General features: G+C 45.3%; 1 protein-coding gene across 11 annotated transcripts in view; it reads left to right on the forward strand.

The window, feature by feature from the left end:
• Positions 1–27,500, forward strand: part of vps13c (vacuolar protein sorting 13 homolog C) — a 120,751-nt gene that overhangs the window by 639 nt on the left and 92,612 nt on the right. For 7 of the 11 annotated variants that reach the window (XM_035999821.1, XM_035999820.1, XM_035999823.1 and 4 more), the window contains exons 2-25: positions 331–374; positions 1,894–1,936; positions 2,186–2,281; positions 6,162–6,263; positions 6,649–6,711; positions 7,702–7,776; positions 9,782–9,891; positions 10,035–10,094; positions 10,371–10,430; positions 16,347–16,427; positions 16,605–16,662; positions 16,820–16,947; positions 17,268–17,374; positions 19,894–20,068; positions 20,219–20,281; positions 20,973–21,111; positions 21,401–21,501; positions 21,919–22,061; positions 22,395–22,587; positions 23,319–23,433; positions 24,638–24,774; positions 26,187–26,310; positions 26,718–26,835; positions 26,923–27,055. In XM_035999821.1, the coding sequence (XP_035855714.1) occupies positions 331–374; positions 1,894–1,936; positions 2,186–2,281; positions 6,162–6,263; positions 6,649–6,711; positions 7,702–7,776; positions 9,782–9,891; positions 10,035–10,094; positions 10,371–10,430; positions 16,347–16,427; positions 16,605–16,662; positions 16,820–16,947; positions 17,268–17,374; positions 19,894–20,068; positions 20,219–20,281; positions 20,973–21,111; positions 21,401–21,501; positions 21,919–22,061; positions 22,395–22,587; positions 23,319–23,433; positions 24,638–24,774; positions 26,187–26,310; positions 26,718–26,835; positions 26,923–27,055 (2,468 nt within the window). Of the gene's footprint in view, positions 1–330; positions 375–1,893; positions 1,937–2,185; positions 2,282–6,161; positions 6,264–6,648; positions 6,712–7,616; positions 7,777–9,781; positions 9,892–10,034; positions 10,095–10,370; positions 10,431–16,346; positions 16,428–16,604; positions 16,663–16,819; positions 16,948–17,267; positions 17,375–19,893; positions 20,069–20,218; positions 20,282–20,972; positions 21,112–21,400; positions 21,502–21,918; positions 22,062–22,394; positions 22,588–23,318; positions 23,434–24,637; positions 24,775–26,186; positions 26,311–26,717; positions 26,836–26,922; positions 27,056–27,500 lie in introns of those variants that run through there. The other 4 variants (XM_035999825.1, XM_035999826.1, XM_035999830.1 and 1 more) reach the window with 2 other exon arrangements.

A 27,500-nucleotide genomic window follows, 5' to 3' on the forward strand; every position in this document is an offset into this window, starting at 1 on the left:
TTGCACGAGGTTTGGTGGCGCAATGAGCGTGACAGAATGTCAGTGATAGTAAACAGTTAATATCCTGTAGGCGCTTCTCTCTGATCTCGGAAGTCATTATAAGTTCATGTGACACACACACACACACACACACACATACACACACACACAGAAAACAACATGCAGCATTTACAGTAGCTGGACTCTGACAGTAGAACATTATCTGGCTGTTTACTGTAATTTACATCCTATAATATGGTTACTGTAGAACATCCTTGTGTTCTAAAACCAGTGTTTAAATATGATCGTGTAAGACATGAATACAGATGAAGTGTGTTTGTGTGTCTGCAGGAAATGTAGTTCTGGAGAACCTGAAGGTGAAGGAGAACGCGCTGGTGAGTCTAAGCCCCGCCCCTCTGGTTTAGGGTTATGTTCTGGTGAGTCTAAGCCCCGCCCCTCTGGTTTAGGGTTATGTTCTGGTGAGTCTAAGCCCCGCCCCCTCTGGTTTAGGGTTATGTTCTGGTGAGTCTAAGCCCCACCCCCTCTGGTTTAGGGTTATGTTCTGGTGAGTCTAAGCCCCGCCCCCTCTGGTTTACTAATACATGTATTAGTGTAAGCAAACTGCTAAAAAGCATGGAAACCCCATAATGATAACTAGATCGGCTAGTTAACTAGAAAATGATCTCAGATCAGGTTCAGTTCACTGAGGAGTGATGGGTAAACGTAATCAGTGTCCTGATTGGTGGAGAATGCTTGCAGAAAGACAGGCCTGTTGTCAGGTAAACATGTCAAAGAGCCTGAAGAGACAGCTGTAATGATGAATGGACTGATAAGCAGGCTAGCATCCGTCCTGTATGCCTCATTTAAAATAAGAATAATACAACCGGCAACATCATCGAGAATGAAGAACGCGGCGTCATTCACGTGCATATTAAGCAGCCACATGCATCTGTTTTGGTCTTATAATACATCCACAGGTTTACCGCTGCAGCGGAGAGGAGGGCTCGTTCAGACAGCAGCTATGTTTACAAGAGTTTGTCCAAAGTTCAAGATTGGTTGCTAATTAATATAAACAGACTACAAACTGGCCGTCCAGGTTAGTGGGGGTGCATAGCGCTCCAAACCAACATGGAAACGTAGTAATCTTCCCTCAGCGTTTAGTTTGGTTGTTAAACTGTAAAATGAGCGGTGACGTTAAATCATCTCTTTCAGGTAACGGCACTCTAGGGTACGGCCTATTTGCTGGATTGTTCCGAGGTAACCGTCGGTAACTAACGTTAATAAGCCTGTTGACAGAAACGGCAGTGTTCACATTTATGCACAATGACACATAAAGCAAACTTTATAAAAGGAACTACACGCTGTTTTCAGGTAACATTACTGTTGACGTTCAAACAGTGTGTGTGTGTTTTCAGAAATATCTTTATACTGCAAGGCTATATTTATTTTATTTTTATTTGTTATTTATATATTATTTTATTGCCATTCCCTGTTTTCCCTGTTTTCATGCATACAGAAGTTTAGTTTGCTAAATTTATCACGTTTCTTAGTTGGATATTGGATGTGAAAAGAAGGAAATGGTTCTAACATTGCAGTTTAGATGTGTGTGAATTTCCCACCAGGAGTAATTTATATAGTTCTATTTTATAATGATCCATTATCTAATCAAAAAAGGTTCTATGTTCTATGCAAAATGTAAAATTTTCTATTAAAGAAAAGATAGAAAATAAATATTTGTGTGTGCTGTAAAGTGGTTAGAAAACATGAAATCAGAATCGGCTAAAATCGGTATCAGCTGGTCTAACTCAAAGAAAATCAGAAATCAGAATCGGCCTAGAAAGTTGGAATCGGTGCATCTCTAATAATAATGCAATCCTGCCCTGAATGAAGTCTCTCAATGTTTCTGTGTTTCAGAGCGAGTTCGATGTTCCGTTCAAAGTGAAGGCGGGACAGATCGGTGAGTTCTGGTGTTGTAGACTAATATATATATATATAACGTATTCATGTGCAGCGCTGCAGGTGAGGATGAATGTCTGTTTTCATATTTAACGTATTAATGTGCAGCGCTGCAGGTGAGGATGAATGTCTGTTTTCATATTTAACGTATTAATGTGCAGCGCTGCAGGTGAGGATGAATGTCTGTTTTCATATATAATGTATTCATGTGCAGCGCTGCAGATGAGGATGAATGTCTGTCTGTTTTCAGGGAAGCTGACGTTAAAGATCCCCTGGAAGAATCTGTATAACGACGCCGTGGTCGCCACGCTGGACGGCCTGTACCTGCTGGTCGTCCCCGGAGCCAGTGAGTCACGCTTTCTTTCACACGCTCAGCGATACTCCTCCTCTCTTTTCTAATGTAATAACTGTAGTTTATTTGTCACATTGGAGGCCAAGTAATTGACGCTTTAAGGCCCAGATATACTAGCTTTTTAACAATGCGTATACAAGCAGAGGCGCGAGCAGCATGGTTCCCATCCTTGCCTGAGTCCTGTGTGTGTACCTTAAACACCCTTAAACATGAGGCCACTAGGGGGCAGATCAGGGACAGATATCCCTGTAGTTAACTAGTTAGACACTAAGACAGTGTAATAACTATAATGTAAGACACTAAGATAGTTTAATAACTATAATGTAAGAGAGTAAGACAGTGTAATAACTATAATGTAAGACAGTATAATAACAATAATGTAAGACAGTATGACAGTGTAATAACTATAATGTAAGACACTAAGATAGTGTAATAACAATAATGTAAGACAGTAAGACAGTGTAATAACAATAAGGCAGGGGTCGGGGGTATTGGTAAACATAACGACCGGTCACTGCTGTCAACGTTTTTTGTGCCTCTGACTCATGTCTTCATATCACTCCGCAAGTCACGATGTAGCTCCACCAGAGAGCCTGCAATCGTTGCAGAAGGTTATCTGAATAAGAATTTTGGACGTGTGGGGGCGAACTATCTTCTTAGCTGAAGCCGACAACGGGATGATATTTTTATTTTATGTTGGCAATGCAAGCTGAAGCGACGTAGCAGATGACGTTGAGAAGTTGCAGTGAGGAATATTTTAGGAGCACCATTTTCGGCAGTGCAGAGAGGTAGTGGCCCACACTAACTTAGTGTTGAGCCGGGAAACATGGCTCTACAGCGAACAGATGTGCTGGGCGAGCCGTCAGTCGGTGGACGCTAACAGAAGCTAGCTGGCGTAAGCTGACAGCTGACCAACGCTACCAAGTGATCGGCGGAGACAGGGAGTACATGTTTTTGAAAGAGTCCGGCAGTTGTGGTAGACGAAGGTCCAGTCGGGAGATTGGATGGAGAGTCCACTGAAGTCCACTGTGGTCTGAAGGGCTAATCCTCGCTAGATCACTAGCTAGTCGGGAGGTTGACAGCTAACGTTAGCCAGCTGAAGCTAACAGTCGATCGATGGTGAGTAACGTACGTTACACAGGCTGGCAGCAGCACAGAGTCCAGAGTTGATAAGTGGGGGGGGGGGTAGAAAGGTGTTGAGAATGACCAACACCTAATCTTAAACTTAGGGTGCTTAATTTACTACGACCCGATCAGAGGTTACTTAAACTGGGACGTTCAGTCAAAGTCAAGCACGTCACCTTCAAACATGATCTCTGTTTGCAGGGTTCAGGCTGTACCGGACCCTCCCGGTGATCATGCTGCTCTGGGGGACCGGCTGTACAGTGAGAAGCCGCTGCTGACGGGCGCAGAGCTCTGCCAGAACTCTGACTGCTGTCTGTCCGCGCGGCCGTCTGACGGCATCAGTATTAAATTGAGACAGTTTTATTAGCGGTTAAAAACGTCTCGTTATCGCGTTAAATAGTAGTCTAATTCGGTACAGTTGGTTTTAACGCCTGATGCGAAGTGTAGGCCTATAGGAGTACACATGAAAACCCTGAACAAGCAGCATCGCTCTGCTCCGTCTTTCTGCTGTGCCCCATTCACGTAGTAGTTTTACACTATGTAGATTAAACTCTGCAATTAATCTGCGGTTCACATGTATGTATGAACTGTGGTGGTCCGTTACACTCTAGGCTATATTCAACATCACTGATTAAGTAGCCTAAGTCAATCCTACAAACAACTGGACTACTGGACTGGGTCAAGTGTTGTCGTATCCGGCCCATGTCCCGGATGTGAAAGCCCCCTTACTGGACTACTGAATATAATTCATATAATTCCATTATATTTTGTATTTTGAATTGTTACAAATATATAAAAAATATATATAAATATTGACATTTTTACCATTGCCTAAAAATGTATCAGAATGCAGGAATTGAAGTCTTTTACCCTTAAAATGTCCTGGGGGAGACCAGACCCCACCTGCTTTGTGTGTTTCCGCAACGACAAATTCTGAGCAAGGAAAAACCCTGAAGTATAATCACAGACAGCCATAAAAAAGATTTAAATTGCAGAGTTAGAGAGTTAAAACAGATGAAAAGATGGAGAACCAGACAGACAATATGTACAGTGTCAACAGAGAGAAACACGGATAATCAAACAGACAGACAGTGACAACACAACATACTGTAGAGAATGACAGTAACAGCATAAAAACGGCTTAAATAAAAATTTGTTATAAACGTGTGCTCTTTAAAAAGTAGAAAGCATTGTTTGCCAGTTACATTAAATGTTTAAAAATCTGTTACATAAGGTACTGCTTATTATTTCACCATCTGTACACAAATGTAATTAGTGAATGCACGTGTCCGTGGGCTGGGCTGCATGGGCGTGGTGATGTGGGCTGGTGTGGCTACAGTGCCAGGGCGGTGTGTGTGTGTGTGTGTGTGTGTGTGTGTGTGTGTGTGTGTGTGTGTGTGTGTGTGTGTGTGTGTGTGTGTGTGTGTGTGTGTGTGTGTGTGTAGTAAGGAGAGAGAATGGGAGAAGGAAGTTTGTGTGAGGTCACCACAGACCCAAATCTTCTCAGCTGTTGCTACTGTCATATGCTGCACTGTGTCTTCATGTGGCACATTAATTATATCATAACAAGGTAATGCAATGTGTAATCAAGTGATGACTGATTAACAGTAATGTACATGCTAAATGTCTTAATACCTGTTGATACTACAACAATGCAAAGTATAGGCTCTTAACCTTGCAGTTTTGCACATATCATGTAAGACTCAATTTCTCCATTTCTTTGCACAAAACTCTCCAGAAAGTGCCATTTAATGGTTTATTTTTCAAATAAATGTGTAATAACTATAATGTAAGACAGTAAGACAGTGTAATAACTATAATGTAAGACAGTGTAATAACTATAATGTAAGACAGTGTAATAACTATAATGTAGGACAGTGTAATAACTATGATGTAAGACACTAAGACAGTGTAATAACTATAATGTAGGACAGTGTAATAACTATGATGTAAGACACTAAGACAGTGTAATAACTATAATGTAAGACACTAATCAATCAATCAAACTTTATTTATATAGCACTTTACAGCAACCAGCAGGTATCCAAAGTGCTTAACATCGAAACCAAGAATAAAAACACATATCATACAATATAAAGAAAGAACATGTAAAATCAGAAATAGTTACAGAGAAACAGAAGAATGAAATCGTCACACCACTGCTACGTATTAAAAGCCTGACTAAACAGATGCGTTTTAAGTTTGGACCTAAAAAGAGCTCCATCTGTAATAGTGCGGATATCAGGGGGTAACTTGTTCCAGAGTCTCGGGGCAGCAACTGCAAAAGCCTGGTCACCCCACCGTTTATATCTAGACCTTGGCACTTCTAAAAGTCGCTGGTTTGAAGACCGCAATGACCGGTTGTGCTCCCGCAAAGTTAAAATTTCAGACAAATACTCCGGGGCCAGACCATTTAAGGCCTTGAAAGCAAACAATAAAATCTTAAAATCGATTCTAAAACGCACAGGGAGCCAATGAAGGGTGTAGAGAACAGGAGTGATATGTGCACGTCTAGATGTTTGTTAAAAAGCGAGCAGCTGCATTTTGCACAAGTTGAAGACGTGAGATGGAGGTCTGATTCAGACCAACGTAAAGAGCATTACAATAATCCAACCTGGAACTAATAAAGGCATGAATTGCTAAGACAGTGTAATAACTGATAGATATATAATATATAATATATAAAGGCCTCTCTGTGCCTGGAAGCAGCAGCTTGGTGGAATATCAAATGTTTGGTGTGTGTTTGCAGCGATAAAGTACGATGCAGCGAAGGAGGAGCGCTACCAGCAGGAGGCCAAGCAGAGGGAGCTGCAGCGCATCGAGGAGGCCCTGCAGACAGCTGCACGCAGAGGTGAGACAGGCTGACCCCTGACCTCTGACCCCTGACCTCTGACCCCTGACCTCTGACCTCTGACCCCTGACCCCTGACCCCTGACCCTGCTGTTCTAGGAGGGATACAGCTACAGTGGTGACTAGTTTGGATTAAAACTAAAACTCATTTCCTGGGTGATGGTATTTACATCATATTATTATATTATCCTATCAGCCGTAGCTGTATCCCCTCCTCTCTGTTCTCTTCTGGAGGACGTCTGATTGGACGTCTCCAGGACCGTGTGGGTGTGTCTGATTGGACGTCTGCAGGACTGTGTGGGTGTGTCTGATTGGACGTCTAATGAATGAGTGAATGAATGAATGAATTAACTTCTGTGTGTTGTTCATGCTGCGTTTGCTGTCAGCGTCTCAAACTGGAGATCTGCTGTTCAGCCTGGAGAGTGTTGTTTACAAGGAGCCTCCCAACGGTAACACACACACACACACACACACACACACACACACACACACACACACACACACATACACACACACACACACACACACACACACACACACACACACACACACATACACACACACACACACACACACACACACACACACACACACACACACATACACACACACACACACACACACACACACACATATACACACACACACACACACACACATACACACATACACACACACACACACACATACACACACACACACACACACACACACACACACATACACACACACACACACACACACACACACATACACACACACACACACACACACACACATACACACACACACACACACACACACACACACACACACACACACACACATACACACACACACACACACACACATACACACACACACACACACACAGACACACACACACACACACACACACACACACACACACACACAGAGACACACACACACACACACACACACACACACACATACACACACACACACACACACACACACACAGACACACACACACACACAGACACAGACACACACACACACAGAGACACACACACACACACACACACAGACACACACACACACACACACACACACACATACACACACACACATACACACACACACACACACACACACACACACAGAGACACACACACACACACACACACACACACACACACACACACACACACACACACACGCGCACACACACACACACACACACACACAGACACACACATACACACTCACACACACACACAGACACACACACACATACACACTCACACACAGACACACACACACACACACACACACACACACACACACACACACACTAACATGAATACATAAACAGGTGTATGTCTCTACCCCTGAACATGAATAGTGAATGTGCTTCCTGTGTGTGTGTGCGGGCTTCCTGTCTCTAACGGCCGTCTCTCTCTTTAACGCTGCCAAAGTCTCCAAAGGAAGTAAAAAACACAAAAAGCCCAAAAAAGGTTTGAAGAAGCTGAAACGCCACGACCACAAAGCAGGTAAGGTTTAAACACGGTTACCACGGTTACTGCCAGGGGGCGCCGCGGTACTGTTTAAAGACCCCCGACACGGTTACCCCGGTTACTGCAGGGGGCGCCACGGTGACAGTTTTTTACTTCCAAAAATGTAAATATGTCTGAAAATAACCGGCCTAACTCTGTGGTTAGTTCTTCTGTTACCTCGTCTTTTTGCTGGCTTCATTTTCTGATATGCAATAATAATCTGTATATATGTTGTGTGTGTATTTATATATATATATATATATATATATATATATAATGTGTGTGCATTTCTGATATGTATAGTGTATAGTATATAGTATATGTATAGTATAGTATAGTTGTGTGTGTGTGTATATATATATATATATATATATATATATATATATATATATAATGTGTGTGTATAATGTGTGTGTATTTCTGTAGTTATTAGTTTTTCTTTGGCTTCCTTCCTCTGGTACTGAAGTTATTGTTTAATATATTTTCTTTTTATCTTTGTCTGAACTAAACATAACTCTCTCAGGTCTCGTTTCTCTCTTGGTGTTTCCTCCAGAGGAGCCAGCGGAGGAGAAGGATTATTATTATTATTAGTAGTATTGGTATTAGTATGAGTATTATTATGAACATTATTATTATTCTGTCTGTGTTTCCTCCAGAGGAGCCAGCGGAGGAGAAGGATTATTATTATTATTATTATTATTATTATTATTATTATTATTATTAGGGGCCGAGCGCTGACAGCGGCGAAGTCCCTATTGAAACTGAAGGAATTATTATTATTATTACAGCAAATTAATTGTCTTTTTGAGGGGTTTAACATATTCAAAAACTTACCAAAATTGGCGGTCGCATCAAGTCTGGTGAAAATTTACGTATTTTAAGTGTTTTGGGAATAGGCGCACAAAAATGGCTCGCTAGCGCCGCCAACAAAGTTAAAAAAATTGAGCCCCTGCAGTGCGTTTAACGTAGACTCACGAAACTTGGTACACATATGTATCATGTCAGGCTGTACAAAAAACGTCATTGGAGCCATACCCTAAACCCAACAGGAAGTTCGCCATTTTGAATTCAAAGTTCGAAATTAGTGCGATTTTGGCCATTTCCACATGTCGTACTTTAACAAACTCCTCCTAGAGATTTCATCTGATCAACTTCAAATTTGGTCTGTGCCATCTTAAGACATTAAAGATGAAAAGTTGTTAAAAGAAAAACTTTTCGTCATAGGGCGTGGCTGTGGCGGGGCGGCCATTTTGTGCGTTTCGCCATTCAGGATTCATAAGACTCTAACTCTGAGGACATTTACCGGACAAAATTGACTTAAAGTCATAGCGCCCCCTAGTGGCAACAGGAAGTAGGCCTAAAAGTCAAGGTGCTATACTTTAATAAACTCCTCCTAGAGACTTCATCCGATGTACCTCAAATTTGGTCTGTATCATCCCAACACCTTAAAGATGAAAAGTTGTTAAAAGAAAAACTTTTCGTCATACAGTGTGGGCGTGGCGTGGCGGCCATTTTGAATGTTTAGCGATGAACGAGAAAGTGGCTGTAACTACAGTGTACATTGTCATATCTGCTTGAAATTTCCCAGAATCAACAAGAGTCCAGCAACAGGAAATGCGCCTTATATGACAAACATCATCCGATTTACATGAAACTTAGAATGTGTGGTCTACATGTGATACTGAGCCGCCCCTATACTTTAACCACGCCCACATACTCAGGCCACGCCCCCTTTCATAACATTTGAACCGTTTAAGTTAGAGTCTTGTGTGAGGTATCGTTGAACTCAGCACAGAGTTCCCTTTTCATTGGGGACGATTTGCGGTGTCTGAGTGCCGCGCAAATGCACGGTCGCAAGGAGCGGCATCTGCCAGTAACCCCGACGTGCGCAGAGGTGCGAGGGCCCATCCAACGCTGCTTGCAGCTTTAATTAGTATTGGTATTAGTATTATTATTAGTATTATTATGAGTATTATTATTATTCTGTCTGTGTTTCCTCCAGAGAAGCCAGCGGAGGAGAAGAAGGACACGTTTGTGGAGAAACTGGCGACTCAGGTGATCAAAAACCTGCAGGTGAAGATCAGCAGCATCCACCTGCGCTACGAGGACGACGTGAGTACTCAGCAGCAGCTGGCACGGTCCTACCGCCGGATGGGTTGGGGTTAACCGGCCGCCGGTGGAACGCCATTGTTCTGGTCTCTAAACAGACAGAAAGTGATGCGTTTCAGCAGGTAAACTCTGTGTTTGTTTTTCAGCTTTTAGACCCACAGCGCCCCCTATCTATTGGAGTCACACTGTCAGAGCTCAGTCTGCAGGTAACACACACACACAGAGACACACACAGAGACACACACAGAGACACACACAGACACAGACACAGACACACACACACACACACACACACACGCACACACACACACACACACACACACACACACACAGACACACACACACACACACACACACACACACACACACACACACACACGCACACACACACAGACACACACACACACAGACACACACAGACACACACACACACACACAGACACACAGACACCCCCCCCGTTGACTGTTGTTGTGTGTTTCAGACCACTGATGAGAACTGGAAGTCGTGCATCTTGAACGAAGCAGCGAAGATCATCTATAAGGTAAACAACCACACCGGTAACGTTGTCACACGGTTGTAGTTTGGTTAGGATCTATAAGGTAAACAACCACGCCGGTAACGTTGTCCAACGGTTGCAGTTTGGTTAGCTTTAGGCACCAACACCCCTTACCAGACATTTGGTGCTCTTCTACTTCCTCACCTTACTTCCTACTCTGCTCCCGTCAGAACTACTACGACCACTAGAGGGCTCCACCTCTACAAGCATAAATATAGGTCAGAACTACTACGACCACTAGAGGGCTCCACGTCTACAGACCTAAATATAGGTCAGAACTACTACGACCACTAGAGGGCTCCACCTCTACAGACCTAAATATAGGTCAGAACTACTACGACCACTAGAGGGCTCCACTACAGACCTAAATATAGGTCAGAACTACTACGACCACTAGAGGGCTCCACCTCTACAGACCTAAATATACGTCAGAACTACTACAACCACTAGAGGGCTCCACCACTACAGACCTAAATATACGTCAGAACTACTACGACCACTAGAGGGCTCCACTACAGACCTAAATATAGGTCAGAACTACTACGACCACTAGAGGGCTCCACCTCTACAGACCTAAATATAGGTCAGAACTACTACGACCACTAGAGGGCTCCACCTCTACAGACCTAAATATAGGTCAGAACTACTACGACCACTAGAGGGCTCCACCTCTACAGACCTAAATATAGGTCAGAACTACTACGACCACTAGAGGGCTCCACTACAGACCTAAATATAGGTCAGAACTACATTACATTACATTACATTACATGTCATTTAGCTTTAAGTCGCTTTTATCCAGAGCGACTTACAATTAAGTGCTTTCAACTGTGAAGGTTCAAACTCCAGACCACAAGTAGTAAGAGTAAATACAGTAGCTTTAAATAGGCAAAGCTACAAAGAGACAAATGAAAGTGCAGGTTCGAAAGTGCAAGTTCAAGAATTTATCCGAGGTGTAGTCGGAAGAGATGCGTTTTTAGCCTTCGGCGGAAGATGTGTAGGCTTTCGGCCATCCTGATATCGATGGGGAGCTCGTTCCACCATTTGGGAGCCAGGACAGTGAACAGTCGGGATTTCGTTGAGTGATTAGTTCTCCCTCGCTGTGAGGGAGCAGCCAGCAGTTTGGCTGATGCAGAACGAAGTGGGCGGGTTGGGGTATATGGTTTGACCATGTTCTGGATGTAAGCGGGTGCTGATCCGTTCGTGGCCCTGTACGTAAGTACTAGTGTCTTGAAGCGGATGCGGGCCGCAATTGGTAGCCAGTGAATAGAGCGGAGGAGAGGTGTAGTGTGAGAGAACTTGGGGAGGTTGAAGACAAGTCGAGCCGCTGCATTCTGAATGAGCTGCAGGGGTTGGATGGCACATGCAGGCAGGCCAATCAGGAGGGAGTTGCAGTAGTCTAGACGTGAGATGACTAGAGCCTGAACCAGAACCTGAGCCGCCTTCTGTGTTAGAAGGGGACGTATCCTTCTGATGTTATGCAGCATGTATCTACACGATCGGGTGGTTGCAGCAATGTTAGCAGTGAAGGAGAGTTGGTCGTCAAGTGTTACACCCAGGTTTCTAGCAGTCTGGGTGGGGACTACTATAGAGTTGTCAATTGTTATAGTCAGGTCTTGGGTAGGAGAGCCCTTCCCTGGAAGGAAAAGGAGCTCAGTCTTGTCGAGGTTGAGTTTCAGATGGTGTGTGGACATCCAAGAAGAGATGTCAGTCAGACAGGCTGAGATACGTGCTGCTACCTGAGTTTCAGACTCAGGAAAGGAGAGAATTAGTTGGGTGTCATCTGCGTAGCTGTGATAAGAAAAGCCGTGCGACTGAATGACAGACAGAGAGAGTTGGTGTACAGAGAGAAGAGGAGGGGACCCAGGACTGATCCCTGAGGAACCCCAGTTTTAAGTGGGCAAGGTTCTGAGCTAGACCCTCTCCAGGTTACCCGGTAGGTTCGGTCTGCCAGGTAAGATGTGAGTAATGAGAGCGCAGAGCCTGAGACACCCAGATTTCGGAGTGTCGAAATGAGGATCTGGTGGTTCACTGTGTCAACGGCAGCAGAAAGATCCAGAAGGATGATAATGGAAGAGAGAGAGGTTGTTCTAGCGATGTGAAGATGCTCAGTGACAGCAAGGAGGGCAGTTTCTGTTGAGTGGCCAGCCTTGAAGCCAGACTGGTGGGGATCAAGAAGGTTGTTCTGGTGGAGATAGGTAGAGAGTTGATTATAAATGGCACGCTCAAGAGTTTTAGATAGAAATGGAAGAAGGGAGACGGGTCTGTAGTTATTTACATCAGAGGAGTCGAGTGTTGGTTTTTTGAGCAGTGGGGTCACTCTTGCCTCTTTGAGAGCATCGGGGAAACAGCCAGTTGACAAGGAGATGTTGATGAGATGGGTGAGGAAAGGAAGGAGGTCCGGAGCAATGGACTGGAGAAGGTGAGAAGGGATAGGATCCAGGGGGCAGGTGGTTGGGCAGGCAGAGGTAATCAAAGTAAGAATTTGGTTTGGAGATAAAGGGGTGAAAGAGGAAAGAGTACTGGAAGTGATGGATGGTAAGGTGATTTCAGGAGGTGTGGTTGAGAATGAAGAGCGTATGTCATCTATCTTTTTTACAAAGTAGTTGACAAAGTGAGTTGGTAGGAGGGATGAGGGAGGAGGTGGACTGGGGGAATCTAGGAGGTTAGAGAAGATGGAAAAAAGTTTTTTGGGGTTCGAGAAAGAGGATTCAATTTTGGTTTGATAAAAAGAGCTTTTGGCTGCAGAAATAGAGGCAGCGAAGGAGGAAAGAAGAGACTGATAGGTAAGCAGATCATCTGGGTGTTTTCCTTTCCGCTGCCCGTATAGTTGATCTTTCAGCACGTACTGAGTTAGATAACCACGGAGCTGGGGAGGATTTGCGAGCCTGTCGTGAAGTAAGAGGGCAGAGAGAGTCGAGAGAGGAGGATAGAGTAGAGAAGAGACTGTCTGTGGCATCATTGGGAGACATGAGTAAGAAAGAGTCGGATGGAGGGAGGGTTGATAAAGTACATGCCGCCAGAGAAGAAGGAGAGAGTGAACGAATATTACGGCGGACAGGTATGGTGTCTCTTGAGATATGGTTGTGAGCTTGGGAGAGCGGGAGAGAGTAAGAGATGAAGAAATGGTCTGAGGTATGGAGTGGAGTAACAGTGAGGTTGGCTGTAGAGCAGTTTCTGGTTAATATGAGATCTAAGTGGTTGCCAGCTTTGTGAGTGGGTGGTGAAGGAGAGAGTGAGAGGGCAAAAGAAGAGAGAAGGTGAGAAAAGGCAGCTAACTTCTCTGTCTGGATGTTGAAGTCGCCCAGAAGTACCAGCGGAGGGCCAGTTTCAGGGATGTTTGAAAGAAGGACATACTACTACGACCACTAGAGGGCTCCACCTCTACAGACCTAAATATAGGTCAGAACTACTACGACCACTAGAGGGCTCCACTACAGACCTAAATATAGGTCAGAACTACTACGACCACTAGAGGGCTCCACCACTACAGACCTAAATATAGGTCAGAACTACTACGACCACTAGAGGGCTCCACCTCTACAGACCTAAATATAGGTCAGAACTACTACGACCACTAGAGGGCTCCACCACTACAGACCTAAATATAGGTCAGAACTACTACGACCACTAGAGGGCTCCACTACAGACCTAAATATAGGTCAAAACTACTACGACCACTAGAGGGCTCCACCACTACAGACCTAAATATAGGTCAGAACTACTACGACCACTAGAGGGCTCCACCTCTACAGACCTAAATATAGGTCAGAACTACTACGACCACTAGAGGGCTCCACCACTACAGACCTAAATATAGGTCAGAACTACTACGACCACTAGAGGGCTCCACTACAGACCTAAATATAGGTCAGAACTACTACGACCACTAGAGGGCTCCACTACAGACCTAAATATAGGTCAGAACTACTACGACCACTAGAGGGCTCCACCTCTACAGACCTAAATATAGGTCAGAACTACTACGACCACTAGAGGGCTCCACCTCTACAGACCTAAATATAGGTCAGAACTACTACGACCACTAGAGGGCTCCACCACTACAGACCTAAATATAGGTCAGAAATACTACGACCACTAGAGGGCTCCACCACTACAGACCTAAATATAGGTCAGAACTACTACAACCACTAGAGGGCTCCACCTCTACAGACCTAAATATAGGTCAGAACTACTACGACCACTAGAGGGCTCCACTACAGACCTAAATATAGGTCAGAACTACTACGACCACTAGAGGGCTCCACCTCTACAGACCTAAATATAGGTCAGAATGATGCTGGAACTAATGAGTTAGAGGGGAGGAAAGACTTGTCTCATTGGCTGGAGGATGGGGGGAGTTTATCAGACTCGTCTCATTGGCTGGAGGATGGGGGGAGTTTATTAGACTCATCTCATTGGCTGGAGGATGGGGGGAGTTTATTAGACTCATCTCATTGGCTGGAGGATGGGAGGAGTTTATCAGACTCGTCTCATTGGCTGGAGGATGGGGGGAGTTTATCAGACTTGTCTTATTGGCTGGAGGATGGGGGGAGTTTATTAGACTCATCTCATTGGCTGGAGGATGGGGGGAGTTTATTAGAATCATCTCATTGGCTGGAGGATGGGGGGAGTTTATCAGACTTGTCTTATTGGCTGGAGGATGTTCTTCACTTTAAACTAGGGCTGTCAAACGATTAATTTTTTTTTTAATCGCGATTAATCGCTGAATTTCTATAGTTAATCGTGATTAATCGCATATTTAATAATATGATTAAAATTCTATTATTTTGCATTTCAGAACAGTTTTTAAGTCCATATTAACAATCAAAAGCCATTCTTACCAGTGGATCTTGATTGGGAATGAAATTAATGCAAAGAAAGTTACTTATGAACTTGATTTTAAGATTTGTAATTATTTATTTACTGTAAACAAAAGAAAAATGTGTGAATCTGTCATTACTGCACAATTCCTCCAAGTACCTAACTAAAAAACTAAAAATCCCTCTCCTTACCAGAGTCAATCTAGTGTTTAGTAACTCCTAAATAATGTTGATTCCTCACTGACGTCCAGTGATCACCGGTTAATGAGACTGTGTGTCCGTGAAAACTACTGTCCCCCTCGACGGCATCGAGACAGGCCAACCGTAGTACGTCTTTAAGACCCGAGTCCTCTATGATGCTGACAGGTCTGCAGTTAGTTGCCACCCGTTTCACAAGAGCTGTAGCAATTTTTGGGGATTTGGTTTCATTCACAGGTCGGCAAGTAGCATGCTAGCGGTAGCATCATGTTAACTGAACTGTATGCTTAGCTCCATAGGTGGTAGCTCAAGCTTGACGTGCTTCGGTGATATTTTAATTCAGCTTTACACAACGTGCATATGGCTTTGACTTGTCTACGAGCCGTCTGGGAGTTTCTGAAAATAAAAATCTCCATTCAGAGTTATTGCTGCTGTGTTTCTCCATCATGCTGCAGCAGCAGCAGCAGGAAGTGTTAGGAGGAAGTGGCAGCTTGATGAGAAGTAACGGTGCTGCAAAGGGTCAAAATAGTAGCCTGTTAGGACCACGCCAAGCCCAGTGCAGTGGAACATAAATTAATAAATGCCGGCATGCAATTAATGCGATTTAAAAAAAATGAATCGCATCACGTCGGCCCTTAATTGCATCGTGATTAACGTGTTAACGCTGACAGCCCTAGTTAAACCTGAAGTTGAATGTTTTTGTCCCCGAGTTTTGTTCTTTGATTGGTTCGTTTCTCACTCAGTTTTTGACTTGTGTCTGTGTGTGTGTGTGTGTGTGTCTGTGTGTCTCTGTGTGTGTGTGTCTGTGTGTGTGTGTGTGTGTGTCTGTGTGTGTGTGTCTGTGTGTCTCTCTGTGTGTGTGTGTGTGTGTGTGTGTCAGCTGGGGCGTCTGGAGTGCCTCTGTGCCTACTGGAACGTCAACAGTCCCATCTTCTATAAAGGATCGTGGGAAAACATCGTGGTGAGTGGAAACAACCTGATCAGAGTCACAGCAAACAAACCAGTCAATCCATTCTTCCTAATTAAATCCACTCCTCTTCCTCCTCCTCATCCTCCTACCCCTCCCCCCCTCCCCCCTCATCCTCCTCCTCCTTCTCTTCATCCTCCTCCTCCCCCTCCCCCTCCCCCACCCCTCCAGGATCAGCTGAAGTCTGGGATCAGTAGCAAAGATCAGGAGCTTCCTCACTATCAGTACAGTAGGTTCATCAAGTTCTATATGCTTACTCCAGTTTCTTCCAGTTTATATGTCACGTAAACCAGTTTATTCCAGTTTATGAACTCTCTAACTAAAGACGTATAGTTTGGTGAGTGCAGATATAACAACAGAAGATAATCCTCTTCTCTCTGATTCAGTCTTCAAGCCGATCTTCGCCTCGGCCAGAATGTGCATCAACCCGTCGGCTGATCTGGAGCTCAAGAGTCCCAAAGCTAAGCTTCACCTGGAGGTCCAGAACATCGGCATAGAGATCACCAAACCACAGGTCAGTCAGACAGGTAGAGAGACAGGTCAGACAGACAGGGAGACAGGTCAGACAGACAGGTAGAGAGACAGGGAGGGAGGGAAACAGGTCAGACAGACAGGTCAAACAGTGTATATTGTGTGGTCTTTAATCTGTCTGTTGGTGATAATAATAACTGTTATGATATTATATATATATATATATATATATATATATATATATATATATATATATATTTTTTTTTTTATATATAGTATATAGTTTATCATATATTATATATATAGTATATTATATATTTTATGTATAGTTTATCATATATAATATATTGTGTTGTGTTCCAGTACCTGAGCTTGGTGGAGCTGCTGGAGGCGGTGGATTGTATGGTGAAGAACGCCCCCTACAGGAAGTTCAGGCCGGACTCCCCCGTCCACCGCAACGCCAAACTCTGGTCAGTCAACACACACCTTCATAATAATAATAATAATAATAATAATAATACATTACATTTAAAGCCCTGAACACCCATACCCAACACCCATACTTTCAGTCAATGAGACTGATTGGATATCTTCCCAGGACAGTGGGTGTGTTTAGACTGATTGGATATAGTCCCAGGACAGTGGGTGTGTTTAGACTGATTGGATATAGTCCGAGGACAGTGGGTGTGTTTAGACTGATTGGATATAATCCGAGGACAGTGGGTGTGTTTAGGCTGATTGGATATCTTCCCAGGACAGTGAGTGTGTTTAGGCTGATTGGATATAGTCCCAGGACAGTGGGTGTGTTTAGACTGATTGGATATAGTCCCAGGACAGTGGGTGTGTTTAGACTGATTGGATATCTTCCCAGGACAGTGGGTGTGTTTAGACTGATTGGATATAGTCCCAGGACAGTGGGTGTGTTTAGTCTGATTGGATATAGTCCCAGGACAGTGGGTGTGTTTAGGCTGATTGGATATAGTTCCAGGACAGTGGGTGTGTTTAGACTGATTGGATATCTTCCCAGGACAGTGGGTGTGTTTAGACTGATTGGATATAGTCCCAGGACAGTGGGTGTGCTTAGACTGATTGGATATAGTCCCAGGACAGTGGGTGTGTTTAGACTGATTGGATATAGTCCGAGGACAGTGGGTGCGTTTAGACTGATTGGATATAATCCGAAGACAGTGGGTGTTTTTAGGCTGATTGGATATCTTCCCAGGACAGTGAGTGTGTTTAGGCTGATTGGATATAGTCCCAGGACAGTGGGTGTGTTTAGACTGATTGGATATCTTCCCAGGACAGTGGGTGTGTTTAGACTGATTGGATATAGTCCCAGGACAGTGGGTGTGTTTAGACTGATTGGATATAGTCCCAGGACAGTGGGTGTGTTTAGACTGATTGGATATAGTCCCAGGACAGTGGGTGTGTTTAGACTGATTGGATATAGTCCCAGGACAGTGGGTGTGTTTAGACTGATTGGATATAATCCGAGGACAGTGGGTGTGTTTAGACTGATTGGATATCTTCCCAGGACAGTGGGTGTGTTTAGACTGATTGGATATAGTCCCAGGACAGTGGGTGTGCTTAGACTGATTGGATATAGTCCCAGGACAGTGGGTGTGTTTAGACTGATTGGATATAGTCCGAGGACAGTGGGTGTGTTTAGACTGATTGGATATAATCCGAGGACAGTGGGTGTGTTTAGGCTGATTGGATATCTTCCCAGGACAGTGAGTGTGTTTAGGCTGATTGGATATAGTCCCAGGACAGTGGGTGTGTTTAGACTGATTGGATATAGTCCCAGGACAGTGGGTGTGTTTAGACTGATTGGATATCTTCCCAGGACAGTGGGTGTGTTTAGACTGATTGGATATAGTCCCAGGACAGTGGGTGTGTTTAGTCTGATTGGATACAGTCCCAGGACAGTGGGTGTGTTTAGGCTGATTGGATATAGTTCCAGGACAGTGGGTGTGTTTAGACTGATTGGATATCTTCCCAGGACAGTGGGTGTGTTTAGACTGATTGGATATAGTCCCAGGACAGTGGGTGTGCTTAGACTGATTGGATATAGTCCCAGGACAGTGGGTGTGTTTAGACTGATTGGATATAGTCCGAGGACAGTGGGTGCGTTTAGACTGATTGGATATAGTCCGAGGACAGTGGGTGTGTTTAGACTGATTGGATATAGTCCCAGGACAGTGGGTGTGTTTAGACTGATTGGATATCTTCCCAGGACAGTGGGTGTGTTTAGGCTGATTGGATATAGTCCCAGGAAAGTGGGTGTGTTTAGACTGATTGGATATAGTCCCAGGACAGTGGGTGTGTTTAGACTGATTGGATATAGTCCCAGGACAGTGGGTGTGTTTAGACTGATTGGATATAGTCCCAGGACAGTGGGTGTGTTTAGGCTGATTGGATATAGTCCCAGGACAGTGGGTGTGTTTAGACTGATTGGATATAGTCCCAGGACAGTGGGTGTGTTTAGACTGATTGGATATAGTCCCAGGACAGTGGGTGTGTTTAGACTGATTGGATATAGTCCCAGGACAGTGGGTGTGTTTAGGCTTATTGGATATAGTCCCAGGACAGTGGGTGTGTTTAGACTGATTGGATATCTTCCCAGGACAGTGGGTGTGTTTAGACTGATTGATTGACATCTTCCTGAGTCTCTCGTTAGCTTTGTTGCACCTTAGGGCGGGACAAATGACAGCTTTATCATTCTTATTGGTAGAAAGAGTGACCTAATATGTACCCATCAACCTGAGCAGAGTCCAATCAGCCAGAATACCTGAAAACACCTGTGTGGGTGTTCAGAGGCTCTGAAGGATCTGAAACTGTTTTGGACGCTTGAGATGCTTGTTTTGAGTCGAGCTTTTTCCGTGGCTTTTTTCAACTGCAGTAACACTTTGGGTGTGTTTGTTTTCTCTGCCAGGTGAATGCACGGCTGTAACAGTGTGGGTGTGTTTGTTTTCTCTGCTTCTGCCAGGTGGAGGTACGGCTATAACAGCGTCCTGGAGGTGCAGGTCCGGCGCTCCAGCCAGATGTGGTGCTGGTCCAACATCAGGCGTCACCGAGAGAACCTGAAGGCCTACAGGACGGCCTACAGGGACAAACTGCTGAGTCACAACAAGCCCAGCCCCGACACGGAGAAACACATCCAGGTGCTCCGCTGGCGCTCAGATGTTCAAAATACACTAAACTAACTTGTTAGGAATGTGTGTGTGTCTGACGTGCTGACCGTGTGTGTGTGTGTGTGTGTGTGTGTGTGTGTGTGTGTGTGTCTGACATGCTGACCGTGTGTGTGTCTCCAGGATCTGGAGAAAGTTCTGGACGTCTTCAACATCACTCTGACCCGCCAGCAGGCCCAGATGGAGGTAAACTATCTTTTTATGTTTTTGCGTAACTTCTGGCTGTAGCTGTATCCCTTCTAGCGACAACCAGGGAACTCTCCTTTCCTTCCTTCATCTTTCCCTCTCTCCCTTTTCTCTCTTCCTTCCTCTCCTTTCCTTTCTCTATCTTTCCCTTTCTCCCTTCCTTCCTCCCTTTTCTTCTCTGCCCCTCTTCCTCCCTCTGTTGACTGATTTTATCTCTGGTCTTTACATGAAGAAAGATATCATATTTGCTGTAACGAGGCGATAGATAAGATAAGAAGCCTTTGTGGCCGGGCTGGCTCAGTGGGTAGAGCAGGCGCACATATACTGAGAGGTTGATGCCTCGACGCAGAGGTCCAGGGTTCGAATCCGACCTGTGACAATTTCCTGCATGTCTTCCCCCCTCTCTCTCACCTTTCTCACCTAGCTGTCCTTTCAAAATAAAGGCGGAAAAAGCCCAAGAAATTATCTTTAAAAAAGATAAGAAGCCTTTATTGTCATTATAATATATCTAGCCGCAGCCGAGATGTAACCATTATTATTATTATTATTATTATTATTGTTATTGTTATTGTTATTATTATTATTATTATTATTATTATTATTATTATTATTATTATTATTGTTATTACTATTATTGTTATTGTTATTATTATTATTATTATTATTGTTGTTGTTGTTGTTGTTGTTCCAGGTGATCCGGTCGGGACAGAAGTTGGTAAAGAAGAAGGCAGCGGTGCAGAAACAGGGAGGAGGAGGATTCTTCAGCGGCTTCTTTGGTAAAAAGACCAAGAAGGAGGAGCAGGAGCCAGAGGAGAACCAGGAGACGGAGAGTAAGTGAAAACAGTTGAACTTCTTCATTTAGAGGGGGAAACACTTCCTAAATTAAGAGCTGCGACATGTTGTTCCCATGGCCGAGGAAGGTTCAGCCATTATGTGTCATTAGGCCCATGAGGTTATCTTGCTGTTTCACCACTGAACTCCTCAGACATACAGCATGTGGGTCTCTGGGGGGTTCAGGTTCAGGGTACGTTAGTCTTTTAGAGGTGTCATAGAGTCTGGATGTTCCCTGTATGTTCCCTGAAGATGTGGACTGAAGATTTGGGTCTCTGGGGGGTTCAGGTTCGGGGTTGGATGATCTGATGACGGCCGCGGAGAAAGAGAAACTCTACACGGCCATCGGCTACAGCGGCAGCTCACACAACCTCACTCTGCCCAAACAGGTTAGTTAGTACCACTAACCCTAACCAGACAGGTCAGTTAGTACCACTAACACTAACCAGACAGGTTAGTTAGTATTACTAACACTAACCAGACAGGTCAGTTAGTACCACTAACACTAACCTGACAGGTCAGTTAGTACCACTAACACTAACCAGACAGGTCAGTTAGTATTACTAACACTAACCAGACAGGTCAGTTAGTAACACTAACACTAACCAGACAGGTCAGTTAGTATTACTAACACTAACCAGACAGGTCAGTTAGTAACACTAACACTAACCAGACAGGTCAGTTAGTATTACTAACACTAACCAGACAGGTTAGTTAGTAACACTAACACTAACCAGACAGGTTAGTTAGTACCACTAACACTAACCAGTGTCTGTGTGTGTGTGTGTGTGTGTGTGTGTGTGCAGTATGTGGCTGTCGTGGTTACCTTTCAGCTGTTCAGGACTTCGGTAACGGTCAGAGAGCAGCAGGACGTCCCGGAGATCCTGAAGATCCAGATGATCGACCTGAGCACCAAAATCTCTCAGAGACCGGGAGCACAGGCCGTAAGGTCAGTGGTGGAGCCGGGCGGGGGTCAGGCACACACACACACTGTTCAACTAGATACACACACACACACACACACACACACACAGATAAACCACAATGGCGCCCCCTGTTGATGCTGTACAGATCCGGTGATTAACGGTGAGAAATAGACATAAATAGGCAACATAAAGTAATTCTGCACATTGTAATCAAAATAATACACATATGATTATGTACTACTACGGGTTATGTTTATTAAATGAAGCCCAAAATATGTCGCAGACTTGAAATCGCTAGTAACAGCTAGTGCTAGCGTGTTTTTGTTACCGTGGTTACAGCAGCGTGTGTGTTGCAGGGTGGAGCTGGCCTTGGAGCACTGGCTGGTTACCGGGTTACAGCAGCAGGGGGCGGTCCCGACGCTCATCGCCTCTCTGGGAGACTCTTCTTCTTCTCTGCTCAGCGTGGTGTTTGAGGTCAACCCCGAGGAGAGCGCCGCTGACCAGCTGCTCCGAGTCCACTCGCAGCCCGTTGAGATCGCCTACGACGCCGTAAACACGCCACATTCTCTGTCTGTTCTGTCTGTTCTGTCGTCTGTTCTGTCTGTTCTCTGACTGTTCTCTGTCTGTTCTCTGTCTGTTCTGTCTGTTCTCTGACTGTTCTGTCTGTTCTGTCTGTTCTCTGTCTGTTCTCTGTCTGTTCTGTCTGTTCTGTTTGTTCTCTGTCTGTTCTGTCTGTTCTGTCTGTTCTCTGTCTGTTCTCTGTCTGTTCTGTCTGTTCTCTGACTGTTCTGTCTGTTCTCTGTCTGTTCTCTGTTTGTTCTCTGTCTGTTCTGTCTGTTCTCTGTCTGTTCTCTGTCTGTTTTGTCTGTTCTCTGACTGTTCTGTCTGTTCTCTGACTGTTCTGTCTGTTCTGTCTGTTCTGTCTGTTCTCTGTCTGTTCTGTCTGTTCTGTCTGTTCTGTCTGTTCTGTCTGTTCTCTGTCTGTTCTGTCTGTTCTCTGACTGTTCTGTCTGTTCTCTGTCTGTTCTCTGTTTGTTCTCTGTCTGTTCTCTGTCTGTTCTCTGTCTGTTCTCTGTCTGTTCTCTGTTCTGTCTGTTCTCTGTCTGTTCTGTCTGTTCTGTCTATTCTGTCTGTTCTCTGTCCTCTGTTCTGTGTCTGTTCTGTCTTTTCTCTCTTTTCTCTGTCTGTTCTGTCTGTTCTCCTGGAGACAGAGTGTAACCAATCAGTGATTGAGGCTGTGTCTGTGTGTGTAATGTGACTTCCTGCTGTCTGTCCTCCAGCTGACGGTGAACAGCATGGCCGACTTCTTCCAGACGGGGAAAGGTTTGGATCTGGAGGTCCTGACCTCGGCCACGCTCTCCAAACTGGAGGAGTTCAAAGAGAAGACTGCCACAGGTCCGTTTCATCATCACACATCAACAGCTGTTTAAAAGGGGGCCAGTCTATGATTAACGAAGACCTGGACCCAGTAGGGGCCAGTCTATGAATAATGAAGACCTGAACCCAGTAGGGGCCAGTCTATGATTAACGAAGACCTGGACCCAGTATGGGCCAGTCTATGATTAACGAAGACCTGGACCCAGTAGGGGCCAGTCTATGAATAATGAAGACCTGAACCCAGTAGGGGCCAGTCTATGATTAATGAAGGGAGATGGTTGTCTGGTGGTCTCTAGAGGAGATGGATGTCTGGTGGTCTATAGGAGATGGATGTCTGGTGGTCTAGAGGAGATGGATGTCTGGTGGTCTAGAAGAGATGGTGGTCTGGTGGTCTATATAAGATGAATGTCTGGTGGTCTAGAGGAGATGGATGTCTGGTGGTCTAGAGAAGATGGTGGTCTAGAGAAGGTGACTGTCTGGTGGTCTAGAGAAGGTGACTGTCTGGTGGTCTAGAGGAGATGGTGGTCTGGTGGTCTAGAAGAGATGGGGGTCTGGTGGTCTAGAGAAGGTGACTGTCTGGTGGTCTAGAGGAGATGGATGTCTGGTGGTCTAGAAGAGATGGGGGTCTGGTGGTCTAGAGGAGATGGTGGTCTGGTGGTCTAGAGAAGGTGACTGTCTGGTGGTCTAGAGGAGATGGTGGTCTGGTGGTCTAGAGGAGATGGGGGTCTGGTGGTATAGAGAATATGGTGGTCTAGAGGAGATGGTGGTCTGGTGGTCTAGAGAAGGTGACTGTCTGGTGGTCTAGAGGAGATGGGGGTCTGGTGGTCTAGAGAAGGTGACTGGTGGTCTAGAGGAGATGGTGGTCTGGTGGTCTAGAGAAGGTGACTGTCTGGTGGTCTAGAAGAGATGGGGGTCTGGTGGTCTAGAGAAGGTGACTGGTGGTCTAGAGGAGATGGTGGTCTGGTGGTCTAGAGAAGGTGACTGTCTGGTGGTCTAGAGGAGATGGTGGTCTGGTGGTCTAGAAGAGATGGGGGTCTGGTGGTCTAGAGAAGGTGACTGTCTGGTGGTCTAGAGGAGATGGATGTCTGGTGGTCTAGAGGAGATGGGGGTCTAGTGGTCTAGAGATGGATGTCTGGTGGTCTAGAGGAGATGGGGGTATGGTGGTCTAGAGGAGATGGGGGTCTGGTGGTCTAGAGAAGGTGACTGTCTGCTGTGTCTTCAGGTCTGTCTCACATCATTGAGACCAGGAAGGTTTTGGACCTGAGGATCGATCTGAAGCCGTCCTACCTGCTCATCCCAAAGTCTGGTTTCTATAGCAACACGTCGGACCTCATCCTCGTGGACTTCGGCAGCTTACAGGTCGGTTCAGACCTTTTCTTCTGTGTGTGTGTGTGTCTGTGTGTCTGTGTCTGTGTGTATGTGTGTGTGTGTGTGTGTGTGTGTGTGTGTGTGTGTGTGTGTGTGTGTGTGTGTGTGTGTGTGTCTGTGTGTGTGTGTCTGTGTGTGTGTGTGTGTGTCTGTGTGTGTGTGTGTGTGTGTGTGTGTGTTTCTAGTTGAACAAGATTCAAGATTATTTTTATTGTCATTCCAAAAAACACTTAAGAAAGTGCAGTATAGAACGAAATTACGTTGCATTGGACCACCATAAAAAAAGGAGGACTTCTATATCCCTCATATATGAGGGATATAGAAATCCTCATGTGTATACTCATATCCCACACATACCCATACATATACATATATAATATGCACTCATACTGTATATCCCACACTGTCTCACTTCACAGTGTGGTGCTGTTCAACAGTCTGATTGCAGTTACTACAGTTAGCTAAGTTACTCCTTAGGCTGCGATACCGCCTGCCTGAGGGCAGGAGAGAGAACAGACTGTGGCAGGGGTGTGTAGAGTCCTTGATGATTTTCTGTGCCCTTGAAAGGCCCCGTTGTTTGGCCAGGTTCTCAATAGGTGGCAGCGTTACCCCAATGATTCTCTCAGCTGACCTTACCACCCTCCTCAGCGCCCTTTTCTCTGAGGCGCTGCTACTCTCATGCCAGAGGGAGATGTTGCTTGTTAGCACACTCTCAATAGTTCCCCTGTAGACGGTAGTGAGGACTGTTGGGTTGAAATGGGCCTTTTTCAGTCTTCTTAAGAAGTGCAGGCGTTGGTTGGCGTTTTTTATGGGGGTGGAGGTATGCAGGGACCAGGACAGGTGGTTCGACATATGAACCCCTAGAAACTTCATGTGCTCCACAGTCTCCACTGCAGCGCTGTTAATGTGGACCGGTATGTGTGTAGGCCGATTTCTCCTGAAGTCGATCAACAACTCTTTGGTTTTCTCAACATTCAGGATCAGATTGTTGTTTTGGCACCATTCTGTGAAGAGTTTCACCTCCTCCCTATAATTGCCCTCATCACTGCCCTGGATGAGACCCACCACTGTTGTGTCATCAGCATATTTAATGATGTGATTGGTGTTGAGTTTTGCACAGCAGTCATGGGTCATAAGAGTGTATAGCAGAGGGCTCAAGACGCACCCCTGGGGTGAGCCGGTACTCAATGAGGTGGTAGATGAGGAATTAGCCCCCACTCGTACAACCAGAGGCCTGTTCGTCAGGAAATCAAGAATCCAGTTCTGGAGGGGTGTATTCATCCCCAGTGGGCTCAGTTTGTTAACCAGATGCTGGGGGATTATGGTGTGTGTGTGTGTGTGTTTGTGTGTGTTGTGTGTCTCTAGTTGAACATTGTGTGTGTGTGTGTTGTGTGTGTCTCTAGTTGAACAGTGTGGAGCAGAGCGGTCCGTCTTCTCCCTCCTCCTCTCTGGAGGAGATCATGGATCGAGCCTACGAGAGATACAACGTGGAGCTACGACGAGTCCAGGTGCTCTACAGCAAATCAGGTACGCACGCACGCATAGACACACACGCACACACACAGACACACTGACACACAGACACACACGCACACACACACACACACACACACACACACACACACAGACACACGCACGCACACACACAGACACACTGACACACAGACACACACAGACAGACACAGACACACACACACACACACACACACACACACGCACACACACACACACACACACACACACACACACACACACACACAGACACACACAGACACACACACACACGCACACACAGACACACACACACACACACACACACACACACACACACACACACACACACACACCTGGAAGTCCATGTTTGATGAAATGAGTGGTGAATGATTCCAGGTCAGTAATAATAACTCCACAGCTGTTTTATGAAATGATTCCAGGCGAGGGGTGGAAGTCCGCTCGGCTGCAGGGTTTGTCTGTCCAGCACATCCTCCAGCCGATGGACTTCACCGTGCAGCTGGCTAAATGTATGGTGGAGAAGGACGCCCGCATGCCCAGGTAGGCCTCTCACCTGGGGACACATGTCCATAGTCCCTGTGCTGACAGACCTAAACCATGTCCTAATCTGGTGTGTCTGGGCTGCAGGTTCAAGGTGTCAGGGGAGCTGCCGCTGCTCTACGTTAAGATCTCGGACCAGAAGATCCACAGCGTTCTAGAGCTGGTCGACAGCATCCCACTGCCCAACATGGGCTCCCCCCCCTCCACCCCCACAGACAAGGTACACACAACCAGTCCAACCAGTAACTAGAACTGTCATTCTGAGCAGTTTGTACCAAGTTAGAGTTCAATCAGTGAGTTTAGGAGAGTAACGAAGAAAAGAAGATGGAGAGGGGAAGATTAGGAGGAGTGAAAAGGAGGTACGGGGAGTTAGGGGTAGTGTTAGAAACATTCAGCAGAGTTACAGGGCGAGTGATAGCCACCATTTTAGAAAATTGAACGGGAATGGTGAGGGAGTTTCTGGAGAAGTCTGAGGAGATGTTTAGAGAGGAGTGATGGAGAGAAGTTTGAGGAGATGTTGGAGATATTTAGAGATATATCTGAGGAGATGTTGGAGATATTTAGAGATATATGGGGGTGGTGATGGCGCAGTGGATATGACACATGCCTTTGGTGTGGGAGATCCGGGTTCGATTCCCACTGCAATACATCAATCAATGTGTCCC

Source organism: Sander lucioperca, chromosome 3, assembly GCF_008315115.2.
Source record: "Sander lucioperca isolate FBNREF2018 chromosome 3, SLUC_FBN_1.2, whole genome shotgun sequence".
NCBI lineage: Eukaryota > Metazoa > Chordata > Actinopteri > Perciformes > Percidae > Sander > Sander lucioperca.